General features: G+C 41.5%; 1 protein-coding gene across 3 annotated transcripts in view; it reads left to right on the top strand.

Moving 5' to 3' along the window:
- The window catches only part of enah (ENAH actin regulator), a 313,411-nt gene extending 291,844 nt beyond the window's left edge, over positions 1-21,567 (top strand). For all 3 annotated transcript variants that reach the window (XM_059982582.1, XM_059982581.1, XM_059982583.1), the window contains 3 exons: positions 4,579-4,657; positions 4,976-5,033; positions 16,234-21,567. In XM_059982582.1, coding sequence (XP_059838565.1) covers positions 4,579-4,657; positions 4,976-5,033; positions 16,234-16,271 — 175 coding nt within the window. In that variant the 3' untranslated portion in view covers positions 16,272-21,567. The remainder of the gene's footprint in view (positions 1-4,578; positions 4,658-4,975; positions 5,034-16,233) is intronic.
- The last annotated feature ends 1,610 nt before the right edge of the window (positions 21,568-23,177 follow it).

Raw genomic sequence — 23,177 nt, 5'->3', positions numbered from 1 at the left:
TGAAAATTGGGCCCACGATAGCTTCTGATTAATGTGAAAGGCCAAATGGATGTATCCAGGTCATACTGGCAATGTTAGTACCAAGCTCTGTCTCTATGTATCACTCTGCAATAAACCGTGTCCAGCAGGTTTTGAATCATATAGCACAGAAACTAACCTTTGGCTCACATCCATGGGCCTGTTAATGTACCTTGTTAATACCTTAAACCTTGTTAACATACCTGCGTCAACCACTTTCTCTGACAGCTCATTCCATGTACTAAGCACGCTCTGGGTGAAAATGTTGTTCTTCAGGTTCTTTTTACATTTCCCACTTGCACCTTAAATCTATTGTATGGTCTCAACCTGTCACCATAACTAAGTCCCTTATGTCCTGATAACCAAAGCTGAATATAATATTACAATTGCAGCCTCACTAATGTTTTGTACAACTACAATTAGCATCCCAATTTCTATACTAATTGCCTTGATCGATGAAGACCAGTGTGCCAAAAGCAGTCCTCACCAACCTGTCTACCTGCAATACCACTTTCAAGGAATCGTGTACTTGTGCTCTTCGGTCTGTCTGTTCCCAAAATACAGTACCTTGCACTTAACTGAATTGAGGTTGATGACAAGTATGGAAGGGGGTTTACCCAGCATCAGCATTACTACCATGATACGGTTACTTTGTTTTCCTGGTGTTGGAGGCAAGCTGAACTGTCATGCTGGTCAAAATCTACGTGGAATTGTGATAGGGATCTCTTCAAATGATGCCAGTCAGATTTTCATGTCACTGTAGGCTAAGTCGAGGAGTGTTATACAGTACCTTGTGAAAGTATTCAGCCCCCAACCCTTTGTTCACATAAATGAGTATTAGGACCACAGATTTTGACCAATTTAACTGAGAATTTTTATTTGTGAATCACATGCTCCCTTTTTCATAGTAGAGTCCACCCACAAAAAAGGGGAAAAAACTGTAAAACATGAAAAACTAAAAATACAAAAACTAAAATGTAAGCAGTTCAAAAGTATTCACTCCCCTCCCTTTGCTTAGTTGAACCAGCTCTCATCAGTTGTGATATTGGATAAGTCACTATTAGCTTTGCACAACATGATGAGGCAAGATTTATTCATTCATCGTTGCAAAATTGCTCAAGCTGTGTCAAGTTGGTTGGGGAGTGACAGTGGACAGCATCTTGAGGTCTTGCCAGAGATGTTCGATCGGTTAAGGTCAGAACTCTGGGCCACTCAAGGATATCAATTTTCTTCATTTGAAGCCACTCCATGGTTGCTCTAATGGTTTGCTTTGGGTTGTTGACCTACTGAAAGACTAGCTTCCTCCCCAGTTTAAGCTTTCTGCCAAAGACTAACAGGTTTTTATCCAGGATTTCTCTGTATTTAGCAGCATTCGTCTTTTATTTATTTATTTATTGGTTAGTTGAGATGTGGTGTGGAATAGGCCCTTCAGCTACGCCACCAGCAATCCCCCTATTTAATCCTTGCCTAATCACAGGACAATTTGCAATGACCAGTTAACCTACCAACTCCATCAATCCTGACCCGATTTCTAGTCCCTACTACTGAAAAGCATCGCCATAGAATGATAGCATTACTTGGCTGATGCTCAGTATTAGATTTACGTCACATGTACTGCTTAGAGTTGAGGCCAGAAAGTTCCACTTTAGTCTCATCTAACCACAAGACTTCCTTCCACATCTTTACAGTACCTTCTAAATGATGCTTTGCAAAGTCTTGACAGGCAAGGATATTTTTTTGTTAGCCAGGGTTTATTCCTTGCCACTCTTCCATAAATACCCTGATTGTGCAAGGCTTGAGAGATTGTGGCACCGTGAACTTCATCTCCAGTTGTAGCCACTGACTTCTGCAGCACACTCAGAGTGACTTCTTCTCTTGTGACTGAGTTTTGAGGAGTTGTGTGACCTAAGCAGTGCGATTGTGGTTTCATATCTTTTCCCACTTTTTCATGATGGATCACCCTGAGCTCCGGGGTATGTTCAGTGCCCATGAGAAGGTCTTGTGCCCTTCCCCAGATTTGTGCTTCTCCATTATCATTTCCCTGACTTGTCTTGAATGCTCTTTTGTCTTCATTTTGGTTTTGGTCTCATTGAAAACAGGTGATCCCCCAATTTTCTACATGAACAAATAGTGTGAGTTGGTAAGGTAATATACAGTATTGCACCTGAGGAAAGTTAGTGTAATTACAAAGGAGTTGAATAATTTTTCAGCCTCAAAATTCTGGATTTTTAACTTTTCGTAAATTGCTGACTGGTTTTGGATTTTTTTTCTTTTCATTTGACAGGTTGCTTAATGTTTTATAGATTAGCTCAAATAATCCTTCTCTAATATATTTTAAATTTAGAAAATGATATAGTAAAATGTGAAAATAGTTGTGGGGGGTTGAATACTATTTCAAGGTACTGTAGATGTCTCATTTAATATGTACAAGGGATTCATTGAGGTTCTGCACGAAGTTTAAAGTGTAAGGAAGACAAGATTGCAGATGCTGGAGGAACTCGGTGGTTTAGGGTGGTCTGTGGTGAGGGTGAGGGGAATGGGTCGTGTGATGATTCCTGCATCAGGACTTTTACCCTACATGTATTTAATGAAGGAACAATGTTTAGATACAGTTTTGTGAACTGTGAAGTTATTGTTGGCTACATGAATGTTGCCATACAAATTAAATGTGAGCAGGACTATGACAAGTTATGGTCACGGTGGAGAAAGAGAAGTATTCATTTTGGGACTGACAAAAATGAGAATTTTCTACCTTTGCAGATGAAAGAGGGATGGTTACAAATTATTGAACATGGTGGGAAATCGATAAATCATAGGGTTTGTTTCAACAACTCTGTCAACATGTCCAAACAATTTGGAGGGGTAGGAGGAACAAATATCAACAATGGTGTATTGGAGAGATACAGTAAGGATTAGTCTGTATGTTGGTGATGCTTGATGACTTATTTTAATCTGTTGTGTAATTACTTTAAACATTTAAGGGTGTTCCATTTTTAAGGCATCAATTAGAGCAATTACAAAGTCCTTTCTGCAGATGGGGATGCAGGGTTCAAAACAAGGAGGCGCTGTGGCAGTGTTTCAGGAGTGGCAATTTCCCTAGCAAGGGATGGAAGGTTATAAAGTTGAGTAATTGCAACTGAAATGTGGGTGAGCCATGAGTGTGAAACACTAAACAGTATAGCTCCAGAACAGGCCCGTGAGCTAACCTCTGATTGTTCTTTGTATCTGGCTAAACACTTCTATTGCTTTCCTACCTGCTTCTGTCACCATTCCAGGCCCCCCCATGTAAAAGAAATTTGCTCGTAATTCTCCTTTAAACTCCTTTCTCCTGTCATCTTAAAGCTCTTCCGTTTACTGTTTGATATTTACACTCTGGATCAAAGACTTTGACTATCTACCTTTCACATGCCTCCTATAATTTAATAAACTTCTATCAGGTCTCCCCTTAGTCTCTGATGCTCCAGGATTGTCCATCCTCTCTTTATAGGTACATCATCAAAGTAAATTGAGGAAGAGGTTAATGGGCATCCCCCTGTTGCTGTGCTTCTGCTGTTGTGTGCGTGGTCAGATCAGTTACAATTTCACCCACGTGCTGTTTTATGTTGTGAATGTGATATAGTAATTTAGATCAGTATGTATCCTTCAGAGTAGTTCACTGCATCTGAATGAAGCAGCAAGATTTGTATTAAATGTAAAGCATTCCTAAAATCTCTACTGTTTTTCAGAAGGGTAAGAGTTGTAAAGATGAGAGTCAAATAATGATCTTGGGCAATAACACCCAAAAACTCTGGGTGAGTTGAAGGTATTCTCGCTAAAGGCCTCTCAGAGAGTTGGGTCCAATTTCTTCCAATCTGGTCGAGTCAAGAGGTCAGCCTTGTAACTCTGCCTCTGTGACTGGAATAATTGTCTTTGATCAGAACACAATTAGGTGTGGCTGGCTGCACCTTTAAAATGTGTTTCATCTTCAGCCTTGTATTGATTTTTGTTTGTGATTGTGGACACAAGTAAGTGCAATTCCTTTGAAATGCCTCTATCCTCTGCTAAGCTTTGAGGAGTTGTGACGGTGATGTTTTGCATCTATGGATGGCACAGAGTGTAGATTGGGGTGATGTGGGCTTATTTGTTTAGTGAAGTGACTGATGTGTTCCAACTAACAGTAGGAAGAGCAAATGAGATGATGAATTGACATGCAGAAAGCTAATAACAGGAGCAGCCTGGAGCTTCAAGCTTTTCACAGCCATTACTGTTGAAAGAGGTGGATTTCTTAGTGTGGGCATTTGTGATCCCCTTACTGGACCCCAGTGGGGATGTGATTTTGAGAATTTGGTGTTTTCTATAAATCATTGCAGCTATCCTCTTAGTGGTAGTAGGTGAAACCAGAGGATTTGTGTTTTTGTTTTAAGATTTGTCACGTTAAGTTATCTTTCTGAAATAAAAAAAAGGTAGACTGGTGTCCAGCAGTCAGGGTAAATGAGGCTAATAACTACTGACTCTTGTTCCTTATAATCCCATAGCTTGTTCTAAGCCACTCCCTGGGTAACTGCTCGATTTCTATTTCAGAAGCAAATCCACACCAAGTGGACAACCAAACACCAATGGTGTACAAGCAGAGATCTTCGATTATGACAGATTAAAACAGGTATGGTCAGCAACTTTTCAATAATTTCTTTCCCCACATTATTTTGCTGTGTAGGTTTGTACCCACAGCCAACCTGTTGCTGTTCTTCCCCCTTGTGAAACTGAGCTTTTCCTTCAAATCTTTGTTTGTGTGCAGTTACTGATAGTGCTCCATTTCCAGCAGCATGGTATGTACCCAGCATAATCCCTACTCCCCTCTGCTGTAGGTCACAGGGCATTAATTCTCCGTCCTGCTGTGTTTGGATCTGAAGCTAGACATTGGTTGATCAATACAATTTTCCTTTTTTTTTAAAGACTAGCTATTTTGTTTTTTAAACAGGATATCTTGGAAGAAATGAGGAAGGAGCTTCAGAAGCTAAAGGAGGAACTTATTGATGGTGAGTGTCACCAAGCTTCCGTTTTGCTATTAGGTAGCAACCTTTGATTTGCTTCAGTGTTGTTAATCTCTGCATCCAAGAACAGGTGATATCAGTAATCGATCAGATTAAAGCAATTTAATCTCTCCAGGAACATGTAGGGATTGGAGAAAACAAATCCTGTTCCAAAGATCAGAATACATGGGCATTCTAAGGAGAAACAAATAAGCTGAAAGGTTATACAATTATGACTGCTCAATTGAAATGCACAGAAATATATTTTTAATTAGCATACTCGGTCCCTATGTAACTAAAAAGGTTATTGATCTGAAACATCTAGTGCATAGAAATCTACAATAATTCAATATTGTGCCAACCATGTAACCTACTCTAGAAACTGCCTGGAATTACTCCACCTCACCACATAGCCCTCTACTTTTCTAAGCTCCCTGTACCTATCTAAGAGTCTCATAAAATACCCTATTGTATTCGCCACCATCACCTTCGCCAGCAGTGCATTCCATGCACTGACCACTCTCTGTGTGGAAAAACAACCCTGACATTCCCTCTGTACCTACTTCCATGCACCTTAAACTATGCCCCTTCATGTTAGCTATTTCAGCCCTGGGAAGAAGCATCTGGCTATCCACATGATCAATGCCTCTTATCAGCTTATACACCTCTGTCAGGTCATCTCTTATCCGCCATCACTCCAAGGAGAAAAAGCCAAGTTCACTCAACCTATTCTCATAAGGCGTGTTCTCCAATCCAGGCAACCCCCTTGTAAATCTCCTCTGCACTCTCTCTGCAGTATCCACATCCTTCCTGTAGTAAAGTGACCAGAACTTAGCACAGTACTCCAAGTGGGGTCTGATCAGGGTCCTATATAGCTGTAACATTACCTCTTGGCTCTTAAACTCAATCCCACGGTTGATGAAGGTCAACATACCATACGCCTTCTTAACAGCACTGCCAACCTGCACAGCAGCTTTGAGTGGCCTATGGACATGGACTCCAAGATCTCTCTGATCCTCTACACTACCAAGAGTCTTACCATAGAATCATAGAACATTACAGCACAGAAACAGGCCTTTTGGCCCTTCTTGGCTGTGCCAAACCATTTTTCTGCCTAGTCCCACTGACCTGCACCTGGACCATATCCCTTCATACACCTCTCATCCATGTACCTGTCCAAGTTTTTCTTGAATGTTAAAAGTGAGCTGTATTTACTACTTCATCTGGCTGCTCATTCCACACTCCCACCACTTGTTCCCTTTAAACTTTCCCCCCTTCATCCTTAACCCATGTCCTCTTTTTTTTTTCTCTCCTAGCCTCAGTGGAAAAAGCCTGTTTGCATTCACTCTATCTATACCCATCATAATTTTATATGCCTGTATCAAATATCCCTACATTCTTCTACGCTCCAGGGAATAAAATCCTAACCTATTCAACCTTTCTCTGTAACTCAGTTTCTCAAGTCCCAGCAACATCCTTGTAAACCTTCTCTGCACTCTTTCGACCTTATTAATATCCTTCCTGTAATTTGGTGACCAAAACTGCACACAATACTCCAAATTCCGCCTCACCAATGCCTTATACAACCTCATCATAATATTCCAACTCTTAATACTCAATACTTTGATTTATAAAGGCCAATGTACCAAAAGTTCTCTTTATGACTCTATCTACCTATGACGCCACTTTTAGGAAATTTTGTATCTGCATTCCCAGATCCCTCTGTTCTACTGCACTTCTCAGTGCCCTACCATTTATGTTGTGTGTTCTACCTTGGTTTGTCCTTCCAAAGTGCAATACCTCACACTATAGTACCGTTAATACTATATTCTGTCTTCAAATTTGACTGACCAAAATGAACCACTTTACACTTATCTGAGTTGAACTCCATCTGCCACTTCTCAGCCCATTTCTGCATCCTATCCAGATGTCCCAGTGTAACATCTGACAACCCTCTCAACCTTTGTGTCATCAGCAAATTTACTAACCCACACTTCTACTTCTTCATCCAGGTAATTTATAAATATCTCAAAGAGGAGGGGTCCCAGAACAGATCACTGTGGAACATCACTGGTCACCGACTTCCATGCAGAACATGAACCATCTACAACCACCCTTTGCCTTGTGTGAGCAAGCCAATTCTGGATCCACAAAGCAAGTTCTCCTTGGATTCCATGCCTCCTTACTTTCTGAACGAGCCTTGCATGGGGAACCTTATCAAGTGCCTTACTGAAATCCATATACACTACATTCACTGCTCTACCTTCATCAATGTGTTTTGTTACATCCTCAAAGAATTCAATCAGGCTCAAAAGTCGTGACCTGCCATTGACAAAGCCATGCTGACTACCCCTAATCAGTTTATGTCTCTCCTCCTCATAAATCCTTCCTCTCAGGATCTTCTCCAACAACTTGCCCAGCACTGAAGTAAGACTCACTGGTCTGTAATTTCCTGGGTTATCTGTACTCACTTACTTGAACAAGGGAGCAACATTTGCAACTTTCCAGTCCTCTGGTACTTCTCCTGTCCCCATTGATGATGTAAAGATCATCACCAGAGGCTTAGCAATCCCCTCCCTCACTTCCCACAGTAGCCTGGGTATATCTCCTCCAGTCCCAGCAACTTGTCTAACTGTCCTGCCAAACGTTTTCAGCCCAAAATGTCTACTGTACTTTTTTCCATAGATGCTGCCTGGCCAACTGAGTTCCTCCAGCATTTTATGTGTGTTGCTCAGATTTACAGTATCTACAGATTTTCTCTTGTTTCTGACTTAACTAATTAGTGCTTTTCAAAAGCTCCAGCTCATCCTCTTTCTCAACGTCTCTACACTTAAGCGTTTCAGTCCGCTGTAAGTCATCCCTACAATTGCCAAGGTCTTTTTCCCTGGTGAATACTGAAACAAAGTATTCATTAAGTACCTCCGATACCTCCTCCAACTCCATGCACATGTTTCCACCTTCGCACCTGATTGGTCCTGTTTTCACACATCTTATCCTCTTGCTCCTCACATACTTGTAGAATGCCTTGGGGTTTTCCTTAATCCTGTTCGCCAAGGCCTTCTCATGGCTCCTTCTAGCTCTCCTAATTTCATTCTTAAGCTCCTTGCAATCTTGTAATTTTCTAGAATTCTATCAGTACCTAGTTTCTTGAACCTTGAAGCTTTTTTCTTTTTAACTAGATTTTCCACATCCTTTGTACACCATGGTTCTTTTACCCTACCAACCTTTCCTTGCCTCTAGGCAGAATGCTATGCAAATGATCCCTGAACATTTGTCAAATTTTTGCTGTGCATTTCCCTGAGAACATATGTTCCCAATTTATGCTCCCAAGTTCCTGCCTAATAGCATCATATTTCCCCCTACCCCAATTAAATGTTTTCCCAAATTGTCTGCTGCTGTCCCTCTCCAGCACTCTGGTAAAGGAGATAGAGTTAGGATCACTACCTCCAAAGTGCTCTCCCACCGAAAGACCTGACACCTGACCAGGCTCATTTCCTAACACCTGATCAAGTAGAGCCTTTTCTTTGGATGGCTTATCTACATACTGTGTCAGGAAACCGTCCTGAACACACCAAACACACTCCACCCCATCTAAACCCCTTGCTCTGAGGTGCCAGTCAATGTTAGGAAAGTTAAAATCTCTCATCACAACAACCCTATTCTTATTGCACTATTCCAGAATCTGCCTCCCTATCTGCCTCTCGATGTCTCTGTTACTATTGGGGGGTGGGGTCTGTAAAAAGAAAAAGCTCCCAGTAGAGTTATTGCCCACTTCCTGTTTCTGACTTCCAACCTCACTGACTTCCTTTTTTTTTGCAGCCTTGACACTACCCCTGATTAGTAATGCCACCTCCCATTCTTTTTGAAGCATCTAAACCTGGCACACTCAGCAGCCATTCCTGCCCTGAGACATGCAAGTCTCTGTAATGACCACAAAGTCATAGTTCCACATATTGATCCATGCTTTAAGTTCATCCGCTTTGTTTATGATACTCCTTCCATTAAAGTACACATCTCAAACTATCAGGCTAATTATATTTTTGCTCTATCATCTCCCTATCCTTCCTCAAAAACTCCCTGCAAGTTGTCTCTACTTGTGCTCCAACCGTCCCATCCTCTGCTTCTTCACTTTGGTTCCCACACCCTTGCAAATCTAGTTTAAATCCTCTCCAATGGCATTAGCAGACCTCCCAGTCAGGATATTGGTTCCCCCTTGGATTCAAGTGCAACCCATCTTGTACAGGTCACACCTGCTCCAGAAGAGGTCCCAATGATCCAGAAATCGGAATCTCTGCTCCTTGTTCCAATCATTCAGCCACACATTCATCTGCCACCTCATTCTATTCCTATACTCACTGTCACATGACACAGACAGCAATCTGGAGATTACTCCCTTTGAGGTCCTGCTTCTCAGTTCCCTTCCTAACTCCCTGCATTCTGCTTTCAGAATCTCCTCCCTTTTTCTACCTGTGTTGTTGCTACCAACGTGTTTCACGACCCCCGGCTGGTCACCACCCCCACCCCCATTTCAGGATATTATGGATGCATTCAGAAACTTCACAGACCCTGGGAGGCAAACTGCCATTTATATTTCACACCCACAGATTCACTTATCTGTCCCTCAAACTGTAGAGTCCCCTATTACTTCTGCCATCCTCTTTCATTCCGTACTCAAAATGGAATACTTTAAGGGGGACAGCCAAAGGGGTGTTTGCCACTACCTGATGCTCTCCCTTCGCTCTCCTGACAGTTACCAACTTAACTGTCTCCTGTGACCCTGGTGCAACTACCTGCCTGTAGTTCCTATCAATCGCCTCCTCAATTCCCCTAACAAGCCAATGCACCTGGTGCAGATGCAGCCATCAGGGAGGCTGGAAGTTTCCCAGATATCCCACATTTAACAACCAGAGCAGAAAACTGCCCTTGCAATCTTACCCACTGTTCTTAAGTTGGAGGAAAAAAAAGAGAAATGAAACTAATTTACCTTCGTCCTCTCCGAAGCTCTGATGAGCCAAAGCCCTACTACTTGGTTTCTATTCCCTAGATGTTGCACAATTTTTTGGAATGTGTCTAACATTTTCTTTTTTTTTTAATCTAGATTACTGATCCCTAATATTTGCTACCATTTAGAGTAAACTTCACATCAGTCTGTCCTGCTGAAATCTACAGCTATTATGTGGTTTGCAATATTCCCAGGTTTTGTCTTGTCTTCAACTTTAAAAGGACGCCCTGCACATATTATTCCAGGTTACTGAAGCAGTGACATTAACTCGAGTGCCTGTGCTACACAGGTATATGACTCACATCACTGGGAATTACGACATTGTAGCTAAGTTACTTATCTGCTATCTGGAATCCCAGGTAGTCAAGATTAAGTATTGTGATGGAAACTGGAGAATTTCACCAGTTTCATAGCTGAAACCTCATGTGGTTCCTAAACCTGTCCTCCCTACATTTACTGCATACCTATGACATCATGGTTGCCTTGTCATCATCTTTCAGTTCAGAGGTAATCAGAGGTGGACACCAAGTGCTGACCTACAAGAGACATTCACAACAACAGTATTAAAAGTGATTCATCCATGCTCCCCTGCTTGTCTTCTGGTCATTATCACATGCATTAAACTTTTCATTAAATTTCCAAGCATCCAAACACAACAGCTGCCCTACATTTATCCATTCTCACCTGTATTTAATCAAATAACTCAATCAAGTTTGGCAGGTAAATTGTCTAAGAAATCTGTGGCTGTCATTTAATAATCCAAGCTCTTACCAATAATTTTGCCTCAAATTGTGGTATCTTAAGGTATCCAAAGGATCTCCAATTAGGCTGATGGGCTTGTTATTTGGTTTAACCCTCAGCCTTTGCAACTCCAAAATAGATCCATGCCTGGAAAGCAATGAGAACAGGAGCATACTCAGCTGAGTTGATTCTGTTCACTCAGATCCTGGCTATTAGAGTCTAACCTTTATTTACCTGCCTTGGTTCTGTCAGCTTGTAACATTCTGCTTGACTGGAATTCCAAGCTCTCAACAGCTTAGAATTAAGAACATCATCCTACATCGCCTCTGAACTAATTTCATTGTATAACCTCACCACCACCACCCATCTCTTCAACTTACTCTGTTGTCTACTCATATTAAAGCACTAGACTTAAATCAGCCCTTAATTTGTGCTCTCTCATTTAATCTTTAAATTTGTGTTGTTATGCTGAAACTTGTGGTGCTGTGTTCCAGGCCAGCATCTTCTTGAGATGTGACTTCCAGACTGAAAGCAACATTCTAGGGCTTTAAATAATAAAGCACAAATTATCCTTTTAGAAACCACTTTGATCTGACCTGACATATTTGGATCATACTCCCTACCTGACACTTGCTCTACCATTCCTGGTCCAACAATGCATTAGCTCAGTTTTGACCACCAGCATACTAATTTTGCTACCAGAGGTGAAAATACGCTAGCCCTAGTTTACGCTAATATACCACATGCCTATAGACTCAACCCTGTATTGGACTGTCAAATCACTTACCTGTAATGTTAGTTCCAGCAGTGATCAAACGAGTCAGACCAGTTCTAAAGGTGGTGAACACCTGGCCTGAGGGTGTAGTCTCTGCTTTGATAATACAAACTGGAGAATGTTCAGGGTGGCTGCTGCCTATGGCAACCATGTTAACATCGAGGAATATGTGGATTCTGTGACCAGCTACATAGAGAAGCATACTGAGAATGGTACCATCACAGAACATATCTGGGTGAGGGCAAATCAGAAGCCATTACACACTGCAGAGGTCCATGCCAGGCTGAGGAATCATGATGCTGCTTTTAGACCAGGAGACGAGACAACTCTCCCAGGAAGTAAGAACTGTGCTTTTCTGCTCCATCAGGAAGGTGAAATGGGAGCATGATCAGAGGATTTACAGCCAGTTCTACGATACCAGCGACACGAGGTGCAAGTAGCAGGGATTACAGGGAAATGGTGGTGGGGGGGAGGCTGGGAGCATTACCGGATGTTTGAGGAATCAATGTTCATGTCATCGAGTTGGAGGCTACCCAAACGTGATATTCCTTCAACTGAAGTGTATCCTTATCCTGACAGTGGAGGAGGCCATGGATGAACATATCAGAATGGGAATGGAAAGTGGAATTAAAATGGGTGGCCACTGGGAGATTCCGTTTGTTCTGGTGGATGGAGCATAGGTACTCAGTGAAGTGGTCTGTCAAGCTATGTCGGGTCTCACTGATATATAGGAGGCCACACTGCGAGCACTAAACACAGTATATAACCCCAACAGACTCTCAGATGAAGTTTCGCCTCATTTGGAAGAATTGTTTAGCGCCCTGAGTGGTGGTGAGGGAGGAAATGTAGGGGCAGGTGTAGCACTTGTTCCGCTTGCAAGGATAAGTGCCATGAGGGAGAACAGTAGCGAGGGACAAATCGACAAGAGAGTTGTGTAGGGAGTGATCCCTGTGGAAAGCAGAGAGTGGGGATGAGGGATAGATGTGCTCGCTCATGGGATCCCATTGCAAATGGTGGAAGTTTTGGAGAATTATGTGCTGTACGTGGAGGCTGGTGGGGTGGTAGGTGAGGACAAGGAACCCTATCCTTGATAGGGTGGCAGGAGGATGGGGTAAGAGCAGACGTGTGTGAAATGGAAGAGGGCAGTGTTGATAATGGAGGGAGGGAAACCCCTTTCTTTGAAAAAGGACAACATCACCTTCATTATGTAATGAAAAGCCTTATCCTGAGAGCATATGTGGTGGAGACAGAGGAACTGAGAGAAGAGATGGCATTTTTACAAATAACAAAGTGGGACGAGGTATAGTCCAGGTAAAGTAGAGGTACAAGTACAGGTATAGTACAGGTTGTTTGTGATTAGATTACTGTCTGGCTGAAGCTGAGGTGAGGAAGACCCTGGCCAAAGTCAACCCACACAAAGCTGCAGGACCTTCTATTATATCAGGTCAGGTGCTGAAAGACCACGGAACCCATCTAACAGATATATTCAACATCTGCCTGAAACAATCCATTGTCCCCTCAGTTTTCAAGGCAGCCACTATCATTCCAGTACCAAAGAAGGTCTCAGTAATCTGCCTAAATGACTATCTTCAGGTGGCATTAACATCAGCTATTATGAAATGCTTTGAGTAGCTGGTCATGGAGCACATTAAAGCCTTTCTCCTAGTAACACTGGACTCTTTCCAGTTCGCTTATTGCTCAAATCAATCCACTGATGATGCAATAGCCTCTGCCCTGCCCCACCTGGAAAATGGGGTCTCATATGCCAGACTGCTGCTTATAAATTTAAGTTCAGCATTCAACGCCATCATACCCCAGGGACTGGTAGGGAAACTGTCCTCGCTGGGTCTCAACACCTCCCTTTGCAATTAGATACTGGACTTCTAAACAGTAAGGCCACACAGTCAGACCGTGTGGGCAGCAACATCTGTCATCCCATTACACTGAGCTCTGGCACTCCCCAAATCTGTGTGCTCAACCTGCTGCTTTTTACACTGCTGATGTATGACTGTCGCAGGATCCAGCTCAAACTGTGTCCTCAAGTTTGTGGATGACACAACAGTGGTTGGCCTTATCAAGAACAATGACTAGATGGAGTACAGAGAGGAAGTGGAGCAGCTGATGGTTTGGTGTGAGAATAACTACCTAAGCCTGAACGTGGAGAAAACAAAGGAAATCATTGTGGACTTCCAAAGGTGCAGGCAAACCATCTTCCTCTATGTATGGCTCCTCCCTAGAAAGAGTTAAGTGTACCAAGTTCCTGGGAGTTCACATCATGCAGGACCTCATCTGGTCCCTTAATATCACCTCCCTGAACAAGAAGGCACAGCAGCGCCTCCACTGAGGCAAGCAAGGTTCTTGACCTCCATCTTAACTGTATTTTACAGGAGCAGCACTGAGAGCATCCTGACAAGTTGCATCTCCATCTAGAATGGGAGCAGACAACCATCAGACCAGAAGTCCCTACAAATGACTGTGAGAACAGCTGAGAGGATTGTAGGGGCCTCCTACCATCCATTGGGGACACTTATCAGGAGCGCTGCGCACACACGGCCCCTAGTATTATTAATGATCCACCCATCCATCCAGTATCCTCTTTGACTTTCTACCATCTGGCAGGCGACTACAATGCATAAAAACAAGAACAGTCAGGAGGGGAAACAGTTTCTTCCCCCGGGCCATTTGTCTCTGAACTCCCGGCTGCATCATATTCGAAGAGTAACTGGTTAATCTGTGCCATGCCTTCCAATATTTAAAATTAATGCACTTTAGTTTGTTATTTATGTGTGATTCATCTATAGATTTTATCAGTACCTTCATAAGTTATCGTGTGTTATGTGTACTACTGTGCCTTACACCCTGGTTTCAAGAAACGTCTCATTTCTATATACATTATATGGTTATATATGTTACATAAATGTATATAGCTAAATGACAATAAACTTGACTTCAAGTCAATGTTTTTATTTTGAATTTTCAGCATTTACTGAATTTTTGTTTTGAGTCAAGTCCTGGCATTCCTTTTAACGGATACAGTGCAACACAAAAATTGGCCAGTTGAGTCTGTACTAATCATCAACTGTCCATTTCTGTGATCTTGCATTAATCCCACTTTTAATTTTCCATGTTTTCTATCAGCTCCCTGTTAGATTTCACCATTGATCTACATATGAGGGGCAAGTTACTGTGACCATTTAACCTACTAATGTCCTTGGTATATGTAAAGGAATTGGAGCATTGAACAAAACCCACCTATTACAAATATAATGTGCAAATTGCACACAGACAGCATCTGCGGTCAGGATGACATTTCTCACGTCTGAGTTCTACCCATATTACCTCACTGGATGAACCCTCCAAGATGTCCTCTAAGTGGCGCTGATATTCTCGCCAATCAGTAATTCAACTCCCCCAGCTCTTTTTCATCCTTTGATTGTGTTTGAAATATCAAATCCTGAATTGTTGAGCTGCCAGTTCTGCCTTTCTCTCACACAGTTTCTGTGATGGCCACCACATTGTAGTTCCATGTATTAATCCAGGCCCTAAGAACACCTGCCTTGCTGTTATACTCTTTGCATTGAAATAAATGCATTTCAACTCTTGAACACCACCATGCTCATTAACCTTGCTTTCCCTGCCATTTCTTTCAGGCTTACTTCATCTAACTTTTACCTTCCCCAGAATCCTTCCTCTCATTGATCCCTGGTTCCTGTTCACCTGCCACCTTAACTTAAATCCTCCTGAGAAGAACGAGTAAACACCTCTGTAAGGATATTGGTGCTTTTTTAGGTGCAACCTGTCCCACCAGTTCTATGAGGGAACCGAATGGGACCATTCCCCCACACCAGCTCCATTGAGGACTGGTTCAATCAGTATACAACCTGAAATACTTGCCTTTGCAGACATCCACAAAAAACAGAAAAGGTTCAAAGGTCCAGTTTAATGTCAGAGAAATGTATGCAATATACATCCTGAAGTGCTTTTTCTTCGCAACCATCCACAAAAACAGAGGAGTGCCCCAAAGAATGAACGACAGTTAACTGTTAGAACCCCAAAGTCCCCCCAACTTCCCTCCCTCCTGCGCATAAGCAGCAGCAAGCAACAATCCCCCCCTCCCCCTCCCCCCACAGGCAAAAAAAAATTATCGGCACCCACCACCGAACACTCAATTGTGAGCAGAATGATAGCAAAGACACAGACTTGCAGTTACCCCAAAGACTTCACGCTTCACCCGGTATACGACATACCTAAGGAGAAAGAGGTGCCTCTGTTTTTCAAAGAACCAAAAAAGAATAAATGATAGATAAACATGAGAACCCCAAAGACTCCCAACATTTCAACAAAATACATCAGCGCTCCCCACCCACCAAGCAACAGCAAAGCACCAAAGCATAAAGTAATCACACTTGTGTTGATGTACTAGTGGCTGTCCAGTCATTGCTGGAGCTGGGAATGTGATTGGTTCTGTCTCCAGCCTATCTCTCTGCCGGAGGGTGGACTACACGTAGTGCCCTTGCAGCTGGTGGACTTGCTGCCCCTGGGAGTAACACCACCATTAGTTTGGTTTGTGGGATGTTACATAAATACACAGGAAGCCAGATAGCTGAAAGCCAGACATTGTGCTAACGAATCTGGCCTGCTACTGAAATGCTGAAGATACTAATGTAAGCTTGCCTTTTTGTTCACAGCAATCAGACAGGAGCTGAGCAAGTCCAACACTGCATAGACGACATGCTGAATGAAACTGGCCCTTCTACGCCTAATGTGATGACTGATGACAGTGAGAGGGTGATGAGAAAATGACAAAGACCCAGTGAGGAGTGGGAGAGCAGGTGGGAGGGAGGGAGGAAGGAAGCCCACCTTGTGCTGCAGTCCGAGATTTTGCAGGCAGCCCCATACCGTTGTGCTTTTCTTTTTATTCCCCTCACTGCTTGCCGCTTTTTCTATCTTCTTGGAGGAAGAGAGTTACTGTAATATTATGCAAAGATTCTAATGTTTGTTGAAACTGAATCACAGTGTCTGGAAAGTATCATCACTTGAAAGAAGAATTTGCACAACAGTTGTTTTTGTTTTCGTTTTTTTTCCTCTAGGAGGTGGGTTGTAGTTTGAGCACAGATCTTGGAGACAGGTAACCTTATAGTTTCTACATGTAGGAAGATGCAATGTGGGAATGTGCTCTATTGTAAGGGTGCCCAGGGATTATCTGTTATTTTTCTACTTTTCAAACCAATGGCAGATCACAGGGTTTAAGGATACAGAGATGCCTTCCTTAGATTATTATTGTGATAATGCTTTACCAAATCGAAGACTTGTCTGTCAATCCAACTAATGATGTAAGTTCTCAGTGCAGTGTCTGTAATTGTTCCTTCCCTGACTTTGTGCATGTCGAGATGTAATTCTTTGGTATATCAAAATTGGCTGTGACCTGATGTTTCATCCCACTTTGCCAAGCAATACTCAGTCATGTTAAGTAGCCATCTGGTTGCCTTTGCAAGTATCTGAGGGGAAGGATAGGGTGAGCCTGTGTGCTGCCATCTATATAATCTAATAATAAATCCACATGCATCTAGTTTTTCCACATCTAATCCTGGAAAAGATACCCTTTGAGAATATCTGTGGTGCAATTGTGTTTATTTCCATATGTTCCAACAAGTAGATGTATTCTAAAGCAAAGTGTGGAAGGAAGAGAATACTTGAGGGGAAGATCTTTCTCAACCCTAGTCCCATGGTTTTCTTGAGACTGGTCACATCAAGTTATGGTGTTGCCATTTTCACCTTGCTCCTACTTTCCTTTGTCCAGTTCATCAACCAATTTGAAGAATTGTTGCTTCTTTGACCATGTGAAGTGGTAAATGTCTGGTGTGTCAGATAGCATTTGAGTTGGTGAGTGGTCTTTGATCTGCTCTTTCTCAAAAGCTGACAACTCCCAAACTGGTTGCTGAAGTGGAATGTGGGTTGAAGGTTTTGTAATACCTCTCAGCAACTCTGTGCCCCACAAAGACTACTCACTACCAAACAACCATCCCGTCCACACAGTACCTGTGGATGTACCTGGGTTACCAAGAGACTTTTGATCCACAAACATTGTTAGACCAGTGGAAGTTGTGCCTCCTTTGCAGGAGAGGAATAGTTCAGCTCTCAGGGCTCTGCCACCCATTGAGGAAGGAGGTGTTTTTGGTCTTTATTCCAGTGCAAGCTTCCTGCTTCCTCAGTTGGAGTGGCAGTGTTATTTTTTCCTGCAGTTCTTTGAAATGCGTGCCTTTCCACCAACCCCCAACTCTGTAACTCCTGATTGTCCTGCTAATTGGACAGGGCCAAATCCAGAGCAGTGGTAGCTGGGACTGATGCAGGCATCTGGGATTTCAGAAGCTGTAGAGTTTGCACCTTCTGAAACACCTACCCTGCCCATCAACACCTTGGCTTGGTTGCAGTTTCAGACAGCTTTATTAATCTCATCTCACCTTGGTGCTGTGTGCCTGCTTCCAGAACTGAATTCTATTTACCAAACGATGGGATTGATGTCTCCAAAACTAAACTGCTTCAAGGATATTTGTCGACATCCAAATAACGTTCGTTCCATTTCCAGTGTGGGTATCACAAACAGGATAATTTTTGTTTCTAAGTTCTCCCAACCAGTGTTGCAGATTAAAATTGAATATCATGTACAAATGTTTTCAAGGTTGTCACTGTTCTTTATAATTTACATTTGAAAATACTATCAAAATTTCAAAAGCAAAATTGCTTAAACTGCTGCAGTAATAGTTTATTGAGTCTTTGATTTCTATGTTGAGGGCCTTGACGTCTCTGATCATCACCAAGTAGGTAATAGTAACCAGCCCTAGTCAGCGGTTGTGCTGGGATAACAGTTGTATCTCTGTGATCTAGATAATGTGAAACCCAATGAGTTTAGTTAAAAGTTCTAAAATTGTTATTGTTAGATAGATAATGCAGTGGATGTTGTAGGGAAGCTGAGAGATTTTTTTTGGTAGAATGAACATAGCCACTTTTTTTTAATACAAAGTGGTTTTGAAAGTTTTTTTCACTGTGATCTGTAGAGGGATAAAAATCCTGTTATATCGCACATATATACTGTCAGTACAAAAAACTTTTTAACAGGGCAGTTTATTTCCTTTAAAAATATTAATTATTTCTTCATTCTCAGATACTGAAGTAGATTACATGGAGATCCTGACAAACATTTAGGTGATTGAGGTTGTTATTTTGTGTATTTTACCTTGCCTTTTGCTCTTTGCCCTAAATCACAAAAGGGCTTGACCTCCCAGAGCCAGGACCAGTTACACACTGTGCACAATTGTATGCCCTACCACTGTGAGAAATGGCACATCAAGGTTCAGCTGCTGTTCAATGCCTAAATCATAAACTGATTCCTTATTCCACTGGATTAATATCTTGAAGACTCAAGATTGTTTCCATGGCTCCAGCTATCTGATTTTCCTCTTGTAACAAGAGAGCTGTAATCTGAAACTCTTCTTTGAGTATTATGCCCAATAGTCGTTTTCAGAGTGGCTGTGCAGGCCATGGTGCCAGCCGGGGTGGGGCAGGGGCTGATTGAATATGGGCCCTGGTCATCATGCCATAATGTTCAGGCATTTGAATGACTTGGACCTTTACATCAGTGGATTATTTTGAAGCCGGAAGGACCATTTTATCGCAGACTTGGCCTCCAACCTGTTCATGAAGAATCAGTCTTTCAACAATGATTCCATGTTAGATAGGAGCTGAAGTTTTTAAAAACGAATCATGTTGCTGAGTAATTGAAATAATGAGTGAAAAGGTTGGTCTGTCTTCCGCATTATTTGTCTCCTGTGTTGTGTTGTCGACTGTCTCACAACCACAGTTACTTTGAAATATGTTTTGCTCGATCAGTTCTGTGCACTCCTTGGTGTAGAATGTTTACTCCTGGGATGCTATGTGAAGTTGAGTGTTAACTAGGCTTTAATATTTAATTAACTTTTAAAAAGTACTAATGTTAATGGTTTACGTGGAACATACTTGAATCTTATGGTGTACATCCATTTGACAAAATGAGCAGCTTAAAGCCAGTGTAGCCACAGAGAAATTGACAGACAACTGACTGTGAAGTTGGCATTGGTGGAGTAGGCCATTCCAAGAGGATGTTCCCATCTCAGTGCCTGCAAAATTTATTTTATCCTGTATCTTGGGATTTTGTGCTGCTCATTTTTTTAAAAATCTGCTGACTCACCCTCACGTAAAAATGTTGACAATGCAAATCCCTTCCTTTAAAATAAGTAACTGGCAGCAAGTAAGGGAATGGGCAAGTCCTTGCAATCCAGTGTTTAGATCTTTTTAATAAAAATTTAAGAAAGTTTAACATCACTTTTCTATATGGAAAAGTGAGAATGTAGTCTTTATGCTAGAAGAACAGAGTGAAGTCCACACCTCAGGAATTACCTGAAAATTGCATCATCCACAGGCTATTTGATTGGGCTGACGTTAACTCCAGGCTCTCTGGCTTCCTTCAGATAAGTGTCCTCTGCATTGCCCAGGGGAACGAGTTCAGTGCTCACTACTGAGGTCCCCAAAACACTAATTGAGTCCTTCAGTCTCCAGAGTAATATTGCTGCTGCTTGTTTCTGTGAGCACTGTGTCTGCTGCCCTCTGAGTACCTGTGGATAATCATGTGGTTTCTTTGAAGCTTATTATTTTGTATGACACATCAGCCTTCACTGGATTGGGTTATATTATGGATTTGGTGTGCTATACCTGTATTTGTTTAAAATATCTTTCTGGTTATATGACCCTTCAGAAGAATTGCTACCTGCTCAATACCAGAAAGGAGTGAAATAATTAGCATTTTAAATGTGCAAGCTCCAAGAGGTTTTTGTAAAAAGTATATACAAAATGAAAATGCATTGAAAATGTTGCAGCTAATTTTGCAGTAATACATTTGAAGCCACAGTACAGAACTGACTGAAGTAAAACATCCAAGGTTGGTAGTGTGTGTTTTCACAGGTGAGAATAGAGGATGGAAATGAAAACCTTTCATTTTCTCATCTCACTTCCTGACTATCTGTAGGGTGGGGAAGTAGAGGTGATTCTCACAAAAGCTCAAGCTTTTTCAACTGTTTCCCTGAACTTAGCTTTGTACCGTGACAATGGATGGAAATTCACTTTCCTCATAACACTAACACCCAGTGCCACAATCTGAACTGTATAAACTAACCAGTGCCTGTGGTGGAAAGGATTTTGCTTCTCTCAATGTCTTGTAATCAAATGAAGTTCTGTATAAATGTGCTGGTGCTGGAACCTGCCTTGAGTCACTCCAAAATCAGAAAATGATTGTACCATGAGGATTGTGTTTTGGAGTTGCATTTTGCCTTTAGATATTGTGTGGGTGAATTACAATTTAAACAAAACTGGTAGAGATGGGACTAGATTTGCACAGAGTTCCCTTCTCCTGAGTGAAAGCTGTGCAACTTTCAGGGTTACATGGTGAGGAGAATCATAGATCAGCTGTGGACTCAAGGCAACAGAAGTCTGAGAACCACAGAGACCAAGACTTTGCAGTGACAGCTCAGGTGATTGGTCTTCACTGCAGAGCTCCAGTGTATGGAAGATCCCGGTGGAAACCTAGGTAGTAGCAGGACAACATGGAGATGCTTGTGTATAAATATGAACTCCAGGTAGAATTGCTTCATTTGTGCAGTGAATCTGAGGCTTGTCTCCAGCCACAAGACAATGTTATTTGCTCTCTATTCCTCATCTCCAATGTGATCAGATTTGTTTTGTATTTTTGATTTTTGACTGCCAAATTGATTTGCACAAAATTCCATAGGTAACTCTCTTGTCAGAAGAGTTCAGGGTGGTTTCTTGTTCTGGTGAAATGAAGAAAATGTATCAACATATTTCACATTTACATGCTTCTGAATCTGTTCTTTAGATTTACAATTCTGTTTGTATCATTGTTATGTTACATTTTAAAATTTCTTATGTGCTAATTTTTTTGATCGAATGGAATAAAATTAAACATTAGATCTTCTTGAGAATGTCTTCCTATGTCTTAATATCTGCATTGTACTGTTAAACATGTGAACAGATTTCCTCTGGAGGTTGTTACACAGATCCAGTCACCTTTTGGGTTCTTGGAAAATTCCTGCTAATTTCTAGTCAGCAAATTGTGGAAAGTCCTCATTATGATAAAAGAACATATTCTCCAAAAGTACTTCATAACCCATGCATTGCTTTAAAAAGTGCTATTGTTTGCCAACAGGAATCTCTTAATGAACTCTTCAGCCATCATGAATCTCACAGAACTGGTGCACAAGAAATTTGTTCTTCAGTCTGGCAATCTACCCAAGAGATTTGCTAAGACGATAGTAATTCCAGAAATGCCAAGTACATGGGGTTAATTGAACTCAATTAACATTGGGGAAAATAATGCCATTGTATCTCACTATTACATGTGAAAAGGTCTTAGTTTAATGTCTAATCCACATACTCTGACAGTGCAGAACACTTCAGTGCTTCAATGCTGTTGGCTTGAGGAAGAATGCATCATCTTCTGACTTGGTACAACATTGAATTTAATCATTCGGTTGGACTTATAGCCCACATTTGATTTTCTTTCTCCTTCTGTTTATATCCAAGATTTGTCTTTATTGCCTCTTACAGTATGCAATAATTTTCTGAATTCCATACCATCATCCTTAATCTGAAATATTGACCCTGCAAAGATCCTGTCTGACTTACTGTGTGTTTCCAGCATTTTGTTGTTTTTTTTTCTTAAGATTTCCAGCATCTGCAATATTTTTGGTTCTGGTTCTTTTGATCTTGACCTCGAATAAATCCCTAACGATTAGATATCCACAGCTCTGAGCCAGAGAATTCCACAACCTTACAAAAAAAAATTCTCCTTGGCCAACTATCTTTTCTCCTTGCTTCTTTCTGTATTCTACATTGAGATCACATCTGTCAATGGATTTAGATTGATCTCATTCATTCTGCTCTGTAGGTAGCCTTCTCATCTGTGAAATCAATCCAAGCAACTTATGCTAACTGCAAACAGAGCTTGGCAAAACTCAAGTTGAAAGGTAAAAGGCTGCAGGTGCTGTAAATCAGAAGTAACCGAGATAATGCTGGTAAGTCACTGATCTGGAAACCTCACCCCTTGTTTCTCTACAGACGTTTCCTGACCTGCTGAGATTTTCCTTCATTTGTCTTTTATCTCAGCAATGCTATCTTTTCTGCAAAAAAAAAGGTAGCTTCTAAGTAGTTTGCTTTATTTCCATGTTTGGTGCCAGTAGCCAGAGTATTCAGAACACCACTGTTCTCTCAAAAAGGATTAAACTGTAAGTATAGGAATGATAGAAATTGTTACTAGGTCAAACAGCATCAGTAGAGAGAAAAATTGTTAACATTTCAACCTAGAGACCTTTCATCAGACTTGAGCACAAAATACTTAGCCTGACTTCAGAGATATATTCTTAATTGCAGCCTCATGTCTGGAATGCTTGAACTCGGAGAAGTGTTTATTATGAGTTTACATTGAGTTTATTTTTCCAAGGCCAAGATTAACAGATCCAAAACCAACCATCCAAACTAATCCTCAACCACAACTCTGAGACATTGTAAAATTTTACATTTTGAATTT

Source organism: Hypanus sabinus, chromosome 10 (genome assembly GCF_030144855.1).
Source record: "Hypanus sabinus isolate sHypSab1 chromosome 10, sHypSab1.hap1, whole genome shotgun sequence".
NCBI lineage: Eukaryota > Metazoa > Chordata > Chondrichthyes > Myliobatiformes > Dasyatidae > Hypanus > Hypanus sabinus.
Note: the sequence above shows the minus strand (reverse complement) of the source record. Positions and strands in the feature narration are given on the sequence as shown.